The sequence below is a fragment of the Nannobrachium achirus genome (assembly GCF_963921795.1).
Source record: "Nannobrachium achirus genome assembly, chromosome: 9".
Lineage (NCBI taxonomy): Eukaryota > Metazoa > Chordata > Actinopteri > Myctophiformes > Myctophidae > Nannobrachium > Nannobrachium achirus.
Genome location: NC_137818.1, coordinates 25,920,805 through 25,941,924, shown reverse-complemented (window position 1 = coordinate 25,941,924; position 21,120 = coordinate 25,920,805). Strand labels below are relative to the sequence as shown.

The window sequence follows — 21,120 nt, the reverse complement described above, 5'->3', positions numbered from 1 at the left end:
ATTTATTGACTTTAAATCAAAATTCAAGCTCACAAAGACAAGATGACATAGTCAGATGTTCTAATGGCTAAAGTGAATTACTTTAAACGCACTAGTTCAGCATACATTACATAATTTCAATGTAAAACATTATTGTTAAGTGTATTAACACTTAACAGTGTATGTGTTCATGACAACTAAACAATATCCATATCCTCACAAATAATTAGCTTTTGCAAGGATTTGTTCGACAGTCCTTGGAAATAATCAGTTGTTGTAATCAATCAATCAGCATGAGACAATTTTGTAAAAATCATACAAAATCAGTATTATACTGTTAGCTCAGTAGGAATTTCATCAGAAATGTTGCATTGCATTTTCTCCCTCTGTGTATTTCGCAATGCCTTGCAGGGCAAGGCCTTAATATAAGGAGCTAGTTGTACCAATGTATATCTTCATGGCACTTGTTTGTGAATGTTGATTACCATGGTCAGTCATAACATTCCTTTTTTACATATATATATGTTGCTTTCTGTTTCAAATTAATGGTGGTGCAACTGTAATAGTGGTGTAATATAGATTAGAAAGTCCTTTAGTTTGTGTTCCTTATTTGGACGTGTACAGTAATGTCTTCATAATGCATCTCCTTCAGCAGAGCACAAGAGCTTCATTATTAGAACAAGACCAGTCAAGTTGTCCAATGAATGCACGCCCACAAACAATACAATATGCCAACTGGTCACAAAATGAGCACTTTAATTATTGCTTGGTGGGAACATATTTGTAATTTCTTGTTATAATCAGTATTATGCCTTATTGCTTTATAAATGCTAGATTTTTTTTCTTTAACTGAGAACTTTTTTCCCTCCCTTTACATTGCTTACGAGCTATATGTGTAGCTAACTACTGCTATGTTTTCAATGTTCACAGTTCATTAGTTGTTTAACAGTGTTTTATATATAGCCTATATTAAAAATGTGCCGGTCAAAGTCCCGCAATTTCGATTTATTTATTATAAAAATGAATTAAAGGGGGGAGGGGGGTACAGTACTTTGATTGATTGATTGAAGACTTTATTAGAAGTTTGCATAGGAAAAGGTACAGTTTCATGACGGTACAGTTCACTGGTACAAGGTCTACTAAAAGGAGATCCATGAAAAGACTAAGCTTATTTCCACTGGAAACCATTGAAGTATCTCATATAACATTGAATGACAGACAAATAGAACACAGTACTATGCAGTAGATATGTAAAGAAAAACAAAAAAGAAGACAGTAAGTCTAAAACAAACAGTATATACAAAGAAGGGTCAGGGGAGGGTAGGGTTGGGCTAGGTTCATTTTTTACCAGTTGCGAACGGCTGCTGCCTGTAAGTGGTTTTTCTACCAGTACTACCAGTACTACTACTACTTTCTAACGTCATTCACATCCATTACGTGCGCATTCTTACGTGCGTCTTTTTCTGGGCTCTACTGCTTTGCCTGGCGTGTTCGTAGTCTTTGGTCTTTGCGGAAATACTGACGTGTTCACACTACAGTAGCCTGCACGATAGGTAGCTAGTTAGCTAGCTAGGGTAGAAGAGCCGGGGAGTGACACAGCGGCCGCGTCAGGTAAGGAAACGTTGTCATTGAGCATTTCCATTCTCACTTCAAGTACAAACGGATGACGTTCGCAGCTAGTGAAGTCGAGAAACATAGATTGTAACAATTGTTATATTCAGTGGTTAACTGTAGCTACTACTAGAGATGGTGGGATTTTTAACTGGAGTTAGCTGTCTAGCTAAGAGAAACCGTTGCTAGCGAAAGTGCCGTATCTCCGGAAGTGAGTTGTCACATTTACGAAATGCTTGCTGGTAGATGTAGTCAAAACTTCCATCATTGTTAGTGATCATCAACGAGGAGAACGACATGATTTACTACAACCATCGTGCATCCGGTTGTAGCCTATAACCCATTGGACTTGTGGGAATTGTAGTGATTTATGTACCATTCAACGTTCGTTGCGGGGGACCAGTAGGTGCACTAAAACTACACAACCCAAATATATATTTGGAGGAAGGGTCAAATAATTTTCGAGGTTAGTTAGCTATATAGGCTAGTATTATGTAGCCATCGTTACTCCCTTAATGTCTCACGAATCACGATAACGATGTAAATATTCACAATTGAACACGATAACGGTGAGGATCATGTTGATGCTTTGTTTTGATAGAAAAGGGCAGATATTTGGCGGTAGAAATGAACTTGTTGGTTTGATTACTAGCTAGCAAACCAGAGACAAGTGTTCAGTTTCGGTTTTCTTGGTCTTGAATGAGTCAGTGTATGGTTTTGTACTTATTACACCCACACATTGTAGCTACAATTAAATAAAACCTCCATCCAACAAGTCCTTCCATCCATACAAGAGCTGTACAACCTCGCCTTTCAAGTCCGGCAGCTAGCTCGGAAGCTAGCTGCTAAAGCTTTAACAAACCACTGTCAATCTAGAAACTCTAGAGGAGTCCTTCTTGCTCATAGTAGCAGTAAAACATTTCACAATCAGGTTAGTTTGATAACTTGTGGAGTTGGTCTACTGACTCCTATCTTATATATACTATGCATGCATGCATGCATAGTTCTGCTACTATTGGTAGCTGCTGGGCATCGATCTCGAAAGCACTTTGCTCTTTTACAGGCAGCAATAGTGAGCATACTACTACTACTTTTCCAAATATGAAAAAAGGAAAATTGTCTGTGAGTGAACCTTTTTATGGGTCCTTCTAATAAAGAGGACATTACTCAATATAGACAAAGGCACATAGGTTCCTGACCACTCTATTTAAGCACATCTGAGTTGGATCAACCATACATTTTGTGACATGCCTTTGATGCACTCACGACAAAGTGACAATATAAAATCAACTACTGTACATCTCTTAGGAATGAGCACCTGAAACAGCCCTGCCCTATTTACTTTAACTATCCAAAGACCTCCATCAAGACCAGGGGGTCCTTGCAGCCCATACAATACACCTTATAGGTCATTGGCCTTCATGATGGATTTACTTTGGAATCCTCAAATTGATCTACAGTAAAGTTGTATGATGATTACAGTCCAAACCCTAACATATTTCCACAGTTTCAGTGCTTTATAGCCTAAATGCTGTAACGTGTTTGTGAAGAAAGGCCTGATTTTAACTGGGGCTCACATACTGTATTTTGTTGCCACTTTTAAATGTAGAGGCAGTTAAGTTTGGAGCTGTTTACACCTTTTCCACCTGACAAATAAACAACTGTCAATCCACCAGTTCCAATGTACTCAAGCCTTGGGGTGCTGGCTAGTTTATTCTCATACCCATTTGTAATCCATAACTCAAACTGGGTCTGTTGCTGATCCCGATTTTGGATAATCCTAGTCTCCCAGTAAATAACAGTTGATTTTTCAAAGATATTTTTTCTAAAGTGCTCTAATCAATTTGAAACATGTGAATTTGATTAAAGTTTCTTGAGAACATTTAACTTATAAGCAAATAAGTAAATATAAAATACACAAAGACAAAGTGACTTATTTTATTTAACTACTTAGGCCCTAGTAAAAAAAAAATGCCAATCTGCAAGCTCAAAACCTGTGATACGCATTATCTTGCAGATCTGCTATTTTTGCCTATAATGAAATCTACAAAATAGTGATGCCAGATTGAAAGCAATTAAAAATTGGGACACATCGACTTTGATACCGATGACGTTAAAAAGATGAATCTGCCAGAACAATGTATCGGTCTGGCTCCTGAAACTACACTAGGGAGGAACTAACCTTGTTCCCAGTTTTATCTCCATGTCACAATGAGATTAAGCTAGGGAAATAACTTCTGGCTCTTGTACTCTTGTACTTTTTCTTGTATGGAAGGCACTTTATCATGTAGTTCTTGCCCAGCATAAGGACTGTTGTTGACGGACATGTCTCTTTTTCTCTCAGACAGAATGTCAGAAGGGGACAGTGTTGGGGATTCAATCCATGGGAAGCCATCTGCAGTCGGCGCCTTCTTCACACGTATTGGACAGGTAAGCTGTCTGCAACCTAAACTCATGTATTTATCAAATTGTAAGGCATTTTTGGAAAGGCCAACAAATGTGTCATTTTTCATATGGATGTCATTCTTCTGACTCATTTTTCATATGGATGTCATTCTTCTGACTCATTTTTCATATGGATGACATTCTTCTGACTCATTTATGGAACATGTTCTAGCATTCTCAGTCTGATTCTGTAATGGCTTGTTTGTAAATACATGGGTTTGAGGTTTCATGTTGATTTTAATAAAACAAAGTATTGGCTTTCTTGATTTGCAAATATTTTGCCTAAAGCCAGGAGAGAAATATTGTTTCCAAATTTGCAAATGTGAGAGACGGCAGAAAACTGTTTTGAATTTAAGGTTTCAGTACCATTTATATTTTAACATTGTAAGACGTGCTGCTTGTTAAGTTGACATTATTAACCGTTTCCTGTTAACTATGACCGGTGTGTAACATGGTGCACTGTGAGCTAATGGAGGGATGTTTATTGTGAAGGTTTAACCGGAAGAGACATGACCTCGCTTTTGAAAACAATTCAAATAAGTTCTAGACTGTTTCTGTCATTGATGGATGTATGTAGTGTATAATGTATTTACTCTCCTCTGCCATTGGTGTGTTGCATCTTGACCTTTTTGTCTTTTCCTCCCAGATCTATCAGTCATGGCTAGACAAGTCAACACCATTCTATATAGCGCGATGGGCATCAACTCTACTACTTACTCTCTTCTACATGATCAGAGTGTACATATTACAGGTAAGATGCAATCTGTGTTACTAACATTGAACAGCACTTGACACAAACCTTTAGGCATGATCAGCTTTTGATTGCCTATATTGATTCTAATTTTCTAAGAGGCTTACTATTTGGATAAATCGACTTAACGTAGTTCTTTTGAGATGTATGGATAACATGTTTAGGAGTAATATAAAAAAAATGTTTTGCTAAAAACCTGCCTCCTGGTGGTGCTATAATAGGCCAATGTGAAAGGGGTAGCATTTCTTCCATGACCTTTCACGGCAATCGCACACGCATTATTTGAGGTATGTTATTCAACGAGCCACTCCTGCAAACTTTAGATTCCAATCTTAGCCAATCATAGAGATAATGTGTACCGATTTGCATGATCACAAGAAAGACAATGTGAAAAGGGTGGCATTTCTTCCTCGACCTAGCGGGAATGTGCGTGCAATGTGCAATCGGACGCTGTGTTCATGTTTGTAAGGCATTTTGTTCAGAACAAGCCACTCCTGCAAACTTAACCAATCAGGATGTAATACGAAAGATTTGACAGATCCGAGTTGATCACATGACTAGAGATAATGTGAGCAGATTTGCGTGATGTTTGGACAAAAAAAATCTGCCTACTGGTGGAACTATAAAAGGCTGATGTGATGAATGCAGGGCAGGGGTTTTTACTTGCCCGTTATCCATTATAGCACGGAAAAGGGACAATACATAGTCTTGGCCTGGCGGCGACAGGTTTTGACGGGTTTGTTTCTTTACATTGTTGCCCTTTTCCTGTTTAGTGTGCAGAAATATGCTCTTGGGGAAGTAACCTGTTATATTGGAGCTAGCGTTTATGGAATACCGTTCTTGAGCAGTTGCCCTCAGTCTATGCATATGCCGGTTATGCAATACCAGTTGTATCTTTTGTCAGAGGCTCCTTCGTACCTATTGTCAGAGTTGGTACTTAGTGCCAACTCTCTTGGAGGCTAGTCTGACGTGACGTCATATTGATGATATCAGGGATCTCCATTTATGAGCATTAAATTGGGACAGACACACAGACTGATTTTGATTCCCAATCGACACACCCTCTGGTCCTCTGCGATACCAAATGCTAAGTTTGTGGTCAAACTGTTTTTGAGTTATGCAGGAGAGTCACACCCATACACACAGTCTCTGAGATGTTATGCATTTCTAAATAGATTATAGCTCTTTGACACATCTAACCTTTTTATTTTTATTTTGTATGAACATTGGCTACTTGCCATGTCACCGCTACACATAAGTGGCTTATCATTGAAGTACCTGTATTAACATGGTTCTGTTCTATCACTTGCTTTCCAGGGTTGGTATATAGTTACATATGCTTTGGGAATCTACCACCTCAACCTGTTCATCGCTTTTCTATCACCGAAAGTGGACCCTTCACTGCTTGACGAAGGTAAGTTTGATATATAAACCGCTGATTGATCCAATGTGATAAGCACGGTTGATTGTGAAAGTTGCTGGGCTATCTTTTTGGACTTGTGCACATTTAACACCTTTATATCAGATATCACTTAGATCAAGTGTCAAGAATACCAAGAGGTTCCTCATGTGTCATAGTACCATATAATTGGCAGTCACGCATCTTGCTAATGCTATACTGAAAGCTTGTTCACAGCAGGTAATTATCAGAGAATGAAGCCAGGTTTATTTAGTATAATTCAAGCCTAAGAGAAGCAGTGTCTAATTATGCAGTCCATATTTGTATTTCAAACCGTTCCTTGTTGCTGAATACACTGTTGTGTGACATTGGATGTCATCAATAAAACCTTAATTTAAAGCTATAGTAAATAGTGTCATTGTACTGTGTAACATGTTGGGTACCAACATGTTGTTATAATTTTACTTAGTAATCTACTTTGCTTTTAAAAAGGAGGTTGTTGTTTTGTATATCTGCAGTGGGTTGTTTTTACCTGCCTTTGTTTATGAACCACTTCATGTCACCTGTCTCACCTGCAGATGAGGGCCCCGCCCTCCCTACCAAGCAGAACGAGGAGTTCCGCCCATTCATCAGAAGGTTGCCCGAATTCAAATTCTGGTAAGAGCCCACCTCATGTCTCCTATCCCATCCGTGGTTATCATCCGCAGAGGGACATTTCAAATGATCTCCTTTCAAATGGCCCTCTGTGGTCTATGGTTGAGTCATGTACTGTGCAGCTCATTTGTTAAAGGATGTAGCAATTTGCCACAAACCAATGATGCTGGGTTGAATGATTATAATGTGTGTCTGAATGTGTGTGTGTGTATGTGCATCTGTATATCTGGCAGATAGTGACTGATTCAGAATTGGTACAGGCATATTAAAGAGACTGAATAAAACTGATACATTTGACACCGTGGCAAATTCATATAGCTACACAGAAACCCTTATTTGACTGCTACACTTCTGGTTGCAGCCAGTTCTGAGAAGGATTTGCATTGAAATTCTAAAGTTTAAAAAGTGTTTTTCAAATTCAAATCAAAAGGGATACAATTGAATCCAAGTTTTTAGAGGATGTGTGCTTGGCAGCAAGCTAAAGCAAAATGTAAAAGAAAATTTAAGAGAAATGTTGACATGAAGATTGTTTTTTGAGGTCTGGCATAGCTTTCCTTTGCCTGGCCAACCAGTCATGTTGCAATTGAGACATTATAGCTGGATCTCACACTATTCAATAGCCCTCTGTTGTATCAAATCAGCAGCTATGTTTTTTAACTATTTCAAGGATGAGCTGTAATAATAATCTTATTGACATCCTAATTCCAATCTCACAAGTGTCATGGTGACTTTTTGAGCGGTGGTCACACCGTCTCCATAGCGTGGCCGTGTGTGTCTGTGTGTGTGTCTGTGTGTGTGTGTGTGTCTGTCTGTCTGTATGTAGCCTCTGGTGTAGCCTGAGTACCCTGGGTGACCAGAGAGGTGCTGTTGAGTCTAGCCTGCCCTGAGCATCAACTGCAATACACACACACACACACACCCCCACCCCACACACACAGGCACCCCCCCCCCCCCCCCCCCCCACAGGCACCCCTCCCCCCCCACACCCCCCCACACCCCCCCCCCCCCCCACACACACAGGCACCCCTCCCTCCCCCCCCCCCACAGGCACCCCTCCCCCCCCCCCCCCCACGACCACCGCTCAGTTCACACGGGTGTGATTTTTTCTGCTCAGCTACTGGCAGTGTGCCTTTTGTTTTGTTTCACCCACATGACCTTGTTTCTATGCAAATTCTCTGTCAACTATTGTAGCCATACAGGAAGTGGTTTTGCATCAGTCAACGTAAAATAGGCATTTGCCTGAAGTATGATTTGAAAGTCCTCGGCTCCTCTTTTACCAAATGATATAAAATGTTGCACTTTAATAAACAAAAAATGATTGTTTTGTAATGGTTTGTCTAATGTTTACCGCCAGGCATTCTGCAACGAAAGGCATCGTCATTGCCATGATTTGCACATTCTTCGAAGCCTTCAACGTGCCAGTGTTCTGGCCTATACTTGTAATGTACTTCATCATGCTCTTCTGCATCACCATGAAGAGGCAGATCAAGGTAAGAAGCACTCACTCACTATTATGGGGTCCTCAATCTATGTGCAGAGAAAAGATTTCTACCAGGATGCATGTTCTAATAATGGTGTCTGATATAATTGTGTTCTCCATGTACATTCTGTATATATCTGTCTCTTTATAACTCTGTAGCTTGTTCTTACCATCTTTGTGTATGCATCAATAATACGGTCAGTGTTGTGTGGAAGAGCTGCTGCGTGTCGTTGCAATCAAATGTTATCAATGACAACAAAACTACTGTATATTGATAAGTCAATGTACAGAGATTTCCTGTAAAATCTTTGTTTAAGCCGACTTGTGTTTCAGATGTAGTCTGGCATAGCCAGACTAATATCACTGCATAGATATTAGTCTGGAAATTCTGTATGGAACCTGCATTTCCAAGGGGCGGATTAAAATAAATGCCTCTGGTGATAAACCCGCTCCATACATGCATACTGGGCACTGATTGGTCCCTCGCTACTTCAGGAGCGAGTGAAATCCAATCACAACTTTTTTTTTATTTTATTTTTATTTTTCCAATGGCAAATTCGTCTGGTTTCCAGGCTATTTCAGAAGCAGGAGCTTAAAAGATCACTAGTGTGTGTGCTCAAGCATGAATGTATGCTTGTGGCTGGTTGAAAAGGCTAGAATTAAGATACAAGGATTTGTCAGTGATGTCACTGTCAGGTGACGGAAGTGATTCAGACGCAGCAGTGTATCAAATAACTGCCAGCATGCAGATTAAATTGAAATAATAAAATATTGAGTGGTAGCCATGCATACTATCCCATCCACTTTATTTATAGAGCACATTTAAAACAACAGTGTTGAATTAAATTGCTGTGCACTCAGTAACAAAAATATACTAAAATACCAAAATACATTTTAATTATTACAATATACAGTGCATATCCCCCTTAAAGTCTGATTATTAGAGGCTCAATTATTCATTTGACAGCCCTAAGCTGCTGAGTGACGACACAGTTCAACCATTACAGATGGCTGTTTCTATTTTTGTCATACGAGTCTGACCACATTATTCACATGACTGTTCTGCATCAGTACGATGCAGCGAATTGGATTTGAAAAATGAGTTTGTTGTCTCCGCCGGGCCGTAAGGCATGGCCGAGAATATGATTTCGTCCCTGTCTGTCCTTCCGTGTGCGTGCGTGTCCACGTGTCCTCCTGTCTGTTTGTGGACAGCTAATCTCCGGCACCGGTGGCACGATGGCAGCGAAACGTACACGCATGTTCCCTAGGTGCCAGAGCAGAACCCCTGCCCCCAATTTTTCACATGGGCCTCTTAAAGCACCACCAGGAGGCGGGTTTGTGCATTTTTGGACAGTACTCTGCAGATTTTGTCCAAAAATCACACAAATCGGTACACAGTATCTCTAGCCATTAAACGAAATGGGTATTTCAGATTTTTCTTATTCCATCCTGAATGGCTAAGATTGGCTTCCAAAGTTTGCAAGAGTGCTCCCCTTTGAACAAACTGTCTCAAATCCTGAACACACAGTGTGATTTCCGTGAAATTCCCACTAGGCCAAGGAAGAATTGCCACTTGATTTATTTCTAATCAGCCTCATGGTGGCGCTATAACAGGCCAATTCGTGTTTTTACCAACTCCACTGATCAGTGAAAAAGCCACCCTTTTCACATTGGCCTGTTATAGCGTCACCAGCAGGTCGACTTTTGCTAAACACATTTTTGGAACAAAATCATGCATGCAGCGTCCGATGCCGTGAAAGGCTGAAGAAGACACAGCACCCTTTTCACATTGACCTATTATAGCGCCACCAGGAGGCCAAAATAACCTTCCTGACCTAGCGGAGACCTGTGCTCGGAAGAGCACTGCTTCTATATTGTGTAAAAATAAATATAAAAAGCATCAGTACAATGCAGAAATTGGATTTGAACAGTTGAGCAGACCAGTAACATAAAAGTGGTTGTCCAAAGATATTCTGCACCAAAATATCTACCATAATATTCTCTGAAGCACTTTCTGAAAACATTTTAAGCGCTTGAAGAAACACTGAATGCCTCTTGCTAATTCTCCTTTCTTTTCTCCCCTTTCATCTCCAGCATATGGTCAAGTACAGATACCTACCATTCACACACGGGAAGAGGACTTACAAAGGCAAGGAAGACACAGCGAAACCTTTTGCTAGCTAAAAACATCCCTCTCCCCTCCTTAACATTTGGAATTAAAAAAACAAAAGAAAGTGACAAAAAAAAAGAAAGAAGTGGAGGGGGTAACTAGGGGACAGTGATTTATTTTATTTTTTCGTGAGGTTGGGGGGGGGCTAAATTTGAAAAAAATAATTTTGATTCAGGGGGGGACAGTGTTGGATGAGGTTAGCAGTGGAAAGGATCTAGTTATTCTGGAAAATGTTGCCTTTGTTTATTTAATGGTGGGTGGGACATTTTCAACTATTGAGCTAGTGCTCGTAGGTGAGACGGTGCCAGTTTTTGCCCTTTTTCTTTTACCCTGTGGGGGGGTAAGTAACAAGTCAACCTGGAAGTCATTGCACTGAAGTAATTGCATTGCAATGGCACTTCCGGTGATATCTGTCTCCCAATGGAAAAATAGCTGCCACATTTTGATTTCATTACACCCGGTACCTTGAAGGCAGATAAGAGCAGAACTGGTACCAAGTAGATGTAAGACTGAAAAAGTTACATTTGAAGTACAGCAGGGGTTTCCCATGTCAAGAGCTATTTTGTCTGTTGTGATCAAGTGTGCTGCTGCTCTGGCCTTGAGTGTCCTACTCAACTGTCCTCTGTACTAGATGCACAAGTTTTGTTTAGATTAGTCACGTTTTTCTTTCTTGAATATGCATTCATTAAACACACAGGTTGCTCATCATAATGATAGCAATTTCATGCCAAAATAATAAAAGTGTATTGACATAATCACTTGTGTCCCAAAAAGTAATTCTTAACCACTTGATCCCTAAAGCCTCTATTCAAAGGGAATATTCGATGAAAATCGCTGATCTACTATACAAGCTCACAATGTATCGCAGCGCGTTGTGAGCATGTAGATGGATTATTTTTGGCAAAGAGATTTGTGGTTGAGAGAAGGAGAAAAAAAAGGAGCGGACCTTAATAGAGTGGGGTTAAGTGGTTAATTGACTGTCAGCAGATATTACTGTAGTTGCTAACAGAAATCTGTGGATGGTGTGATCATTGTTGATATAACCTGTACACCTTCATAGATGATTATAGTTCATTCCATTTTGTTTTTCTTGTGACATCGTTGGATGCATAATTCAAGTCCAGTATCACTAACCCAAGCCCGTTTTAGCCTGCTAGAGCCCATAGTCTACCATTTGTCTTAGTTCTCTGCTTTTGCGCCTTGTACAGCAGAAATGGAGTTCTGTGTCATCAAGCACTCCAGGAAACCAAATTATATACACAACACAACAATTTTATTGGGGGTGGGTGGGTGTATTGCTTGAAATTGAATGCCAATGATTTTTACATATTTAATTTTGTGATTGAATATATATTTTATTTTAACTGAATCCTATTGTACCTGAAAGTGTGCTGCCAGTATTCTCTTTTAATAAAGTTCAATTGGGAATAAATTTCAACTTCCAAGACCTTTTGCGCTTTGAAACCTCTAGTGAAATAAGAGTTTGAAAGCCCCGGGTCCATTCCATTTAAATTGATTAGCTGCTGTACTCCTCCCTTGCATTCTGTGTTAAAGCAAAGTAGTTGTGGTAAAATATCTAACCATTCCAAGCAAAAATATTGTTCTCTCTCTCTTTCTTTTGCAGAGGAAACATAAGAAAATTGAGATTGAGAGCTTTTATTGTAAGAAATGGATGAAGGGGGATCGCAGCTTCTCTCTCTCTGTCCCTCTATTTTTTTTGTTTTTGTTTTTTGCCATTTAGCAGTATGCTGGATAACATAACATAAGTGTTGACAGTCATATTTTTGGTATCCAGAGGGGTATCTTGATTTTTGTTTTTGTTTTTCTGAAACCTTGATCAGCACTGTAGTGAGGGATCAAAACCCTTTTTCCTGTAAAAAGTTCATGTTCCAAGGGGGTTTGTCTTGAGGATTTGTATATATATTTTAAAAATCTGAAATTGTTTTTGAGATTATTTTTCATTATTTCTTTCAACCATAATATTGTTTTGAGTGTTCAATTGAAAACCCATCATTATTTGAAAAAGATGAATAAAGCAGAACTGGTTTATTGGATTACAGATCAGATTTGATTTATTAACTATGTTTCTAATGGAATAGATTGCATGTTACTGATTTCTTGTGCCGCAGTTATAAAAATGAGAACTTGATTTTAATAACGACGTGTAATTTTTTCACTTCAAAAGCTATTAAAGAGACTGTGTCCCTTCAAGCAGTATGTTGGTGTGTCAGTTTCATATAATGTTTTAGGCCTTCTGTAGAGTTGAAGCAATTCTCTAAAAGATCTGATCCTAAATTACTATATCATATATCAAGATACATCATGATATTCAATTTATTAGCTATTTAGTCCCACAAGTTCAAATCCCCTTGTTCACACACCAAGATGGAATTGATTTGGGAACAATGGACTGAAGTGCATCTGCCCACAGTGAATGTAAATGTCGAATTACTTACAGTAGGCATTCACATAATTCTAACATGCTACAAACTTAAAGAAGTTCAACAGCGTTGCACAAGCAATATCCTCAATCAATATTTCAGATTATGCAAATTGGCAACATGGATTATAAGAAGGGCATTCATTGTGCCCTAGCTCAGGGGTAGAGAAACCGTTATTAGAGCACGAAGGGTTCCCAGTTCGAATCCGGGCTCCCCCTGAGTTAATGTCGAAGGGTCCTTGAGCAAGACTCTGAACCCCTAATTGCTCCGGGTGAGTAGGTTGGTGCCTTGCACGGTTTCCTCTGCCACCGGTGTATGAAAATGTGTGTGAATGGGTGAATGTAATGCTATCTATCTAATCTATTTAAAGCGCCTTGGATAAAAGCGCTATATAAATTCACCATTTACCATGGTGTGTTTAGCTGTCAGTGCTCAAATTAAGCAGTGGTTGGAAAATGTAATGAACACAATCATATTTCCAAACTGAATTATAGGGGTGGAAATAGCAGAGTCGTTAGGGCCTGATGCCTGACATTGAGACCCTGGTTCGATTCCTGGGTCTGGTGGTCTCTACAAAGTGTAGAGAGACAGGAAACTTGGTAGAGTCTCCACTGTAACTATCAATAAAAGGCAAGAAAACCACCCTCACCATCACAATCACTGTTATTATCACTGTAATAACTGATTCAAATCTGCTAATGAAATGTTTATCTGAAACATTTGAAGTGACTTGAAGTTTTCATGCAGCATTTGCATTAAAATGACATTCGAGTATGAGGGGACTGTCCAATAGGCTAGATTAGATATTGCGTGTGTATTTCCTACCGTCCATTTGCAAACAAATATCTTGCATGGATGAATTACTTACTGAATGGAAATGAGCATAGTGGGTGGGCCAGCCATTCAGAAAGCTACTTAATACTACTGGCACAGACGAATGCCACATCAGATTGATCAAACGTCAAGCCAGTAATGATGAAGCAATTGCTTCTCTCTCTGTGTCTATTGGGATTTCTTCCACACGTCTTTCTTGAATGTTCTCTCACAGCCTCCGAGTTTAAGCTCAAAGGAGATTATTTACTAGGTGGCCTGTTTGATGTTCATGATGTCCGCAGGCCTACTATTCAATACAGACCAGTGGCCATCGATTGCTCCAGGTAAGCATTATTGTGGCATATGTGTCTACTTTGCATTTTACATTTAGGCTTTACACACTAAAGGCCTATATAATGTAACCTATAAACTGTATTCTTGTGAGTGTTGCAAGGCTGCCCAGGCAACACTTAGTTATACATAGTGTTTGTTTTGGCAATGCTCCAGTCAGGCTGGTAAGTGGTAACAATGCTGTCCGAGCATGTACCCATAAAACGTTGAGGAGTGCACTGTGACCTCTCTATCATGACTAGGTGTAGGACAGGCCATCAACACTTTAGTGAAGGGGGGCCTAGTATAGACCCCTGGTGGACTGGTCAACTATTTTACAGTATAGGGTTTAAGTGGTAAATTGATTTTGTTTTACAACAAATTAATCCTCTTCTAAACTGTTCTTCATTCACCTGCAACATGTTTCCTTCTTCCGTGTAGGCAAAAGTTCAACTTGGCAAATTATCGGCAATTTCAAATTATGAAGTTTGTTGTAGAGGAGATCAACAATTCTACTACCCTCCTACCAAATGTATCACTCGGTTATGAGGTATTTGATTACTGCTCAGACGTCCTCACCTTCCCGTCTATTCTGAACCTCATATCAGACAATGGCTTGATAAAACCCCAGAGAAAACCCAGTGAACATTTGTCTAAACTGATTGGTGTGATCGGCCCAATGGGAAGTACTGAGGCCCTCACAGCGGCCCCCTTTTTCATGATGCATCTCATCCCTATGGTAAATATTGCTAGGTTTTCTTTTTCTATTGTATGTTTCAAGAGCACTCTAAAATGTTATTTTCACATGTCTTGGTAGTTAAGTTGCTTGAAGTATTGTAGCCTTAAGAATGTAAATTGCCCAGATCTGAGAAGAGTCAGTGGATGTTTGTCCACAGAGACTGTGCACAGACTCCTCTCAGAAGCTTTGCACCATTCCAGTTTACAGTTTACAGTTTAGGCATTTAGCAGACGCTTTTAATCCAAAGCGACTTACAATAAGCAGATACAACATCACAATAATAAACAAGATAATAGGTCAGTACATTAACAGCAATATAACAATGTAAATGGATATCTATCTAGAGAAAAACACAATATAATCAAGTTCTAAAGAAACCTAAAAAACAAATGTTAACTAGCTTCATGTATGGTCATTGATTTTACTGTAGTGCTAAGGGTTTAGGTGGAGTCTGAAAAGGTGAGTCTTCAGTCCACGGCGAAAGGTAGCGAGTGAGTCTGTTGTTCTAAGTGCGACAGGGAGTTTATTCCACAACTTGGGAGCCAAGAGGGCAAACTGTCTCGGACGAGTGGATTTTTGCCCTGGAGTTTTTAGCGAGGGTTCGGTCAGCATCCCTGTGTTGGCTGATCTAAGTGAACGAGTGGGGGTGTAGGGGTTGATCAGCTTTTGGAGGTATGGAGGAGCCATACCTTTGGCTCCTCCAGCAGCTAGAGGTTGTTTGTAGCCAATATTAATAATACTAGTCTTCATTGTCCCCACAGGGATATTTGTCTTCACAGTCTGTTCAACAGAAAAACACATAACCATATAGCACATAAGACAACACCAAGACATTACACAAGGTCCCCACTATACACATCCTATTGGTGAGGCAGTTTGTTTAATGCTGCAATGGCTGAAGGGACTAAACTCCTGCTAAAACAAACCTTTTTCCCACTTCAATGTTCTGTATCTTCGTCCAGATAGCATAAGTTCAAAGTAGCGATACAGGGGATGATCAGTGTCATTGGTTATTGTAAGTGCTAATAAGTGTGTGATGGCCTTATTGTTCATATCAGAAAGTGTGGGTGTGGGAAGTCCGGTAATCTTGGAAGCAATACGGGTAATAGTACTGAAAAGTTTGTTTTAAAGTGCTTTACTGAATTAGCTACAACTCCTAGCTGCTGGAAGGGTGCCAATTAAATGTGAGTGACACCCATTCAAAACAGAATAATTGCAAAATACTTTCCTAACAAAGCCATACGATCTCAGAGGATACAAAATACTGAGCAGCATTTCCCACCCAGAATGGTGGGGTTTTGACGTGGAAAAATCTCAATTAATGCTGGACTTTACTGAGATGAGTCACTGTTTGTGGTTATAGGGTTCAGTGTCAATTTCAGTAGCCTGCAGTTTTTGAGCGGTGCGCTCCAATGTTTGACTGTGTGTGTAGGTATGTATGCCTGTATGCAGTATGCAACAGCTGCAATACAGCTGGGTGACCAAGTGGCGCTGTTGAACAGCAAGTATCAATCCAGATTTCAAGCCTTATTGATACACAAAAGGGAACTTGACTCTCTCACTCTGTTGACAGGTCAATTTTGCGGCTTCAAGTTCCAAGCTTTCATCAAAGGAGAAATATCCTTCTTTCCTCCGAACAGCACCTTCCAATAAAGATAATATAGAGCTGATTGTTCGAATCCTACAAAAGTTTGACTGGCGCTGGGTCGCCTTCGTCAAGAGTGATAATGCCTACGGCAAAGACGGCCTGGAGTTGTTCAAAGAACTGATTAATGGCACCAACATCTGCTTGGCATCTGCCCAAGATCTCACCGAAGATACAAATTACACTGCCACGTTGATCGAAATAGAGGCACTGCGCATACCAGTTATTATTGTTTTTTCCTCAGCAATGTATGTCAAAGAACTCATTCCTGCCGCGATAAGGCTTAATATCAGCAAGAAGGTGTGGATAGCAGGAGACAGCTGGGCACTGAACAAAAACCTCCCCAAAGAGAAAGGAATTGAAAAGATCGGAACTGTACTTGGCATCGCTGAGTCAGAGGTGGCGCTACCTGCATTTGACAATTTTATGAATTCCTACAAATATAAGAAGACATGTGCTGATGCTGGCCAATCAAATGGAAGTTGCAATCAAAGGTGCAACTGCAGTAGTGTACGTCCAGAAGAAGTCATTGCGGTGGATCCCTCTTTTACCTTTTTCCTTTATTCTGCGGTGTACTCACTTGCTCATGCCTTGCACAATGTGTTACACTGTGGAGATTGCAGATGCTGGAACAATGTTACAGTGTATCCGCACAAGGTAAGTATGTGCTAGCTAGGCCAAGTAGTCTAATTTGGAAATTAGTTGACATGTAAACACATAAAACTAAAATTGTGCTAAATAGCATTGGATGTGGTTCTTCGGCTTGTAATCATAGGGAACGATGGTGAAAATGGCTGATCTACTCTACTAAAAAATTTGAATGCATTTGAAAACTTGAAACGGGACATTGTGCTTAATGAGTACTTTTACTTTTGGTACTTTAAGTACATTTTGATACCAACACTTTTGTACTCTTACTTGAGTAGATTTTCAATTACAGGCTTTTACTTGTAATAGGGTATTTCTACATTGCAGTATTGATGCTTTTACTTAAGTTAAACATTTGACTACTTTTGACACGCTGTGTGGAACCAATACAGGTGTGTCTAAACTAAAGGACAATACAAGCTCCTTCTGACATCTGAACCTTTCTGAGTGATGTAACTACAAATTGACGTCATTCCCAACTTCTGAGACCGTCTATCAGAAGTTCAGAGTGACTCAATTTGCACATCATCTACCTTTACGAATAAAAGTTCATGTCTTGACTTTTGGGGCTTGAATATATAGGCTACAATATATATGCTATCCTCCATAATATAACACTGCATGAAAAGCTAAAGAATAATAATAATTGAAGGAATCCTGTAAATCTGTATGCTAATTCATCACTAATTAAATCACTAATGAGAAACACTAATATTGTCATTACAGAATGATCCTTTCCCATCTTTATGGTTAATGTGTGTATTATTTTATTTGGGAGCATAGCCTACCCAAGTAATGCTCATCATTTTGGCTTTGTGTCCCTTCTTCAGGTCCTAGCCGAACTGAAAAAGTCCAACTTTACACTCTTAAACAGGACTGTTCAGTTTGATAAAAATGGTGACCCTATGCACAGGGACTACTCAATAATCTTCTGGAACAGCAGTGGCCAGCTAGAGAAGGTTGGCTATTTTAAAACTAATCCAGTGGTCCGATTATCCATTAATGGCACTGCAATTCAATGGCACACAACAGATGGAAGAGTAAGTATCAATCCAGATATTGTTTTCTCATTTTCAAGATATGGCATGGGGATATGAGATCAAGCCATTTCAAGGGGGCTTTCTTGAATTATATATAGCATATAGTATAATATATCTGAATAAACCGTTTAGCTCAAATTCTTTGAGACACCCATACAGGCAGCCATTCTTTATTCGGGTGAAAATAACATAGCATTTCACCATTGGATTGCATTACTGAACGTACACATTGTTACATGCAATGAGTTTATTTCTTGTGTGTGTGTGTGTGTGTGTGTGTGTGTGTGTGTGTGTGTGTGTGTGTGTGTGTGTGTGTGTGTGTGTGTGTGTGTGTGCGCGCGCGCTTTGTTTAGGTGCCTGAAGCATTGTGTTCTCATGAATGTGATCGAGGTTACGTAAAGGTCCAAGATGGCGTCCACAAATGTTGCTTCCATTGTGAAATCTGCCCAAACGGCTCCTATGTGAACACAACAGGTGCGTAAATGACAAACCAGACGAATACGTTTGTTTAACTACATTGCGTCATAATAAGCAAACATCTGTAAAAATAGTACTAGACTTGAACGCATCTGCTATTACGAAGAGATGTGGTGGGGCCACACACAAACACACACATATATCCACTGTCTGGCCGACGCGCGCGCGCGCGCACGCACACACACACACACACACACACACACACACACACACACACACACACACACACACACACACACACACACACACACACACACACACACACACACAACCCTCCATAATACAAGTAAAACGCCTCAGGGCGACATGCAACCTCGCCCTAAAGGGCAAGGTCGCGCCAATTCTTGGCCATCTGGCCAGTGATGTATATCGGACCAGTTACCCATATATGGATATACATGATAGTCAACAATGTTATGTCAAAACATGCCCATATATGGGCATTACCAAATATGGGCATTCCCAGATATATAATATTTTTCATTTTGCCCTAGAAATGTATTTTAATCGTGTGGTGGGGGGCTCATACCGCGTCCACTAAGTAGAGTAAACGTTCAACTGTCCACTGATACCTTTGGTTTGGTGAGGGGCGAAACAGTTTTTGTTATTTTCGGACCAGACGACGGGTCTTTCCGGATTTGCCAAGGATTTGGGAGGTAGAGGAACATAGTGTTTGGGAGAACTCCACTAACGCTATGGACCAGAGCTACTGTGATATCACCTGTGATGTCACAGTGACAAGGGAACCAACCCATAGACTGTAAAAATGTGTACTGACTGACCGACTGACACGGAGACAACATTAATATATAAATTAGATAATAGCTTTGAGCGGTGCTAACCATTCCTACGTCTGGCTTTGTGTGTATGTGTGTATGTATGAGTGCAGAGTGACTCATATATGGGCATAAAAGGGATTCTGGGAAATACCCACATAATATGGACTTTTACGTATAGGTGATGTCACTTGTGATGTCACAGTGACAAGGGAATATAGACTATAGACCAATATAGACCAATAGACTGTACAAATGTGTACTGACTGACGGACGGACGGACGGACGGACGGACGGACGGACGGACGGACAGACAAGCTGCAACATTTCTCATGATATAGTGCGACCTTCGGTCGCAACAACTATTTAATTTCCCCTCTCTCCTGTCTAACAGAGGACGCCTACAGGTGCATCAACTGTAAGGACACCGAGTGGTCTAACCCAGGAAGTACATTTTGTAGCCTACGGACAGTAGAATATGTCCCTTTCTCAGATGCAGGTGCCATAATGATCATGTTTGCGACTGGGGGCTTGGTGTTCCTTTCAACAGCGATGGCCATTCTCTTTGCCATTAACTACAACACGCCAGTTGTCAGGTCTGCTGGAGGGCCGATGTGCTTCCTCGTCTTGGGCTGCCTAAGTGTGTCTAGTATCAGTGTGTTCTTTTACTTTGATAAGCCAACAATTGCCGGCTGTATCCTAAGGTATTTGCCATTCCTGTTGTTTTACACTCCCTGTCTAGCTTGCTTCGTAGTGCGCTCTTTTCAGATAGTTTGCGTCTTCAAAATGGCTGCAAAATTCCCCAAGTTCAACAGCTGGTGGATTAAATATAATGGACAATGGCTTGTCATCATTGGGGCCTTTGTTACCCAAGCCTTTGTGCTTCTTGTTCAGTACACAGCCGACACCCCCAAACCCTACAATGAAACAGAGTGGTACAAAGACAAAATAATACTCTGCTGTCACTGTGGCCAAGGTGGAGGTTTCTTTGTTGCTCTTCTTTTGCTAGGGTCATTGTGTTTCTTTTGCTTTATATTTTCCTACATGGGGAAAGACCTCCCAAAAAACTACAATGAGGCCAAAGCAATAACCTTTTGCCTTATTCTGCTTATCCTCACCTGGATCACCTTCGCCACAGTATATGTTCTGTATCGAGGGAAGCACCTCCAAACTCTGAATGCAGCTGCAGTGCTGTCCAGTCTCTATTGTATCCTGCTCTGGTATTTTCTGCCCAAGTGCTACATCATAATATTTCAGCCCCAAAAGAACACACAGCAGTACTTCCAAGGTCTTATTCAGAGTTATACCAAAACCATTAGCATGTAGCACAGGCTCAGGAGTCATCAATTTGTCCGTACACAGACAAACGTGTCCTGGGCAAAGACTTGGTCTTGTCCGTGGCAGATTTTAGATTTTATTTTTTACACACTTATTTTGATCATAAGACCCAATTACTGAATGTCAAGTCTCCAGTTTTTTTTTTTTTTTTCCAGAATATGTATGACACTTATTTACTTTGACACTATGAAACATTACAAGTCCAACTAGTAGTGGTTCTCAAATGTTTTATTTGCAAGGACCCTCTTAACTCGGGTCCATTTGGTTCCATTTGAATATATACTCTCAGAGTTACAGACCTGTTATGGTCTGTTATAGCTCTTTATGTGTTTCTGGTAATATTATATTGTCCACTCATTTTGTAGGTCCATGGAAAAAATTGAA

General features: G+C 40.1%; 2 protein-coding genes across 4 annotated transcripts; both read left to right on the top strand.

Annotated features, from left to right (window-relative positions):
- Positions 1–1,533: 1,533 nt before the first annotated feature.
- On the top strand, positions 1,534–12,688 carry rer1 (retention in endoplasmic reticulum sorting receptor 1). 3 transcript variants are annotated; one of them, XM_080733323.1, is made up of 8 exons: positions 1,534–1,590; positions 3,935–4,020; positions 4,682–4,786; positions 6,104–6,200; positions 6,764–6,842; positions 8,194–8,329; positions 10,414–10,468; positions 12,114–12,688. In XM_080733323.1, the coding sequence occupies exons 2-8, from the start codon at positions 3,940–3,942 to the stop codon at positions 12,122–12,124; spliced, it is 564 nt and encodes a 187-aa protein (XP_080589449.1). In that variant the 5' UTR covers positions 1,534–1,590; positions 3,935–3,939; the 3' UTR covers positions 12,125–12,688. The 3 variants fall into 3 exon arrangements, with proteins under 3 accessions (XP_080589449.1, XP_080589447.1, XP_080589448.1); XM_080733321.1 differs by having other exon boundaries at positions 10,414–12,688; XM_080733322.1 differs by having other exon boundaries at positions 1,555–1,590; positions 3,939–4,020; positions 10,414–12,688.
- Positions 12,689–14,539: 1,851 nt separating this feature from the next.
- Positions 14,540–20,724, top strand: tas1r2.2 (taste receptor, type 1, member 2, tandem duplicate 2; the record flags this gene model as incomplete). The annotated part of the gene is made up of 5 exons (XM_080732649.1): positions 14,540–14,812; positions 16,386–16,856; positions 17,936–18,064; positions 19,793–19,805; positions 19,949–20,724. Exons 1-5 carry the CDS (start codon positions 14,555–14,557, stop codon positions 20,722–20,724), a joined length of 1,647 nt encoding a protein of 548 aa, XP_080588775.1. The 5' UTR covers positions 14,540–14,554.
- Between the last annotated feature and the right edge of the window lie 396 nt (positions 20,725–21,120).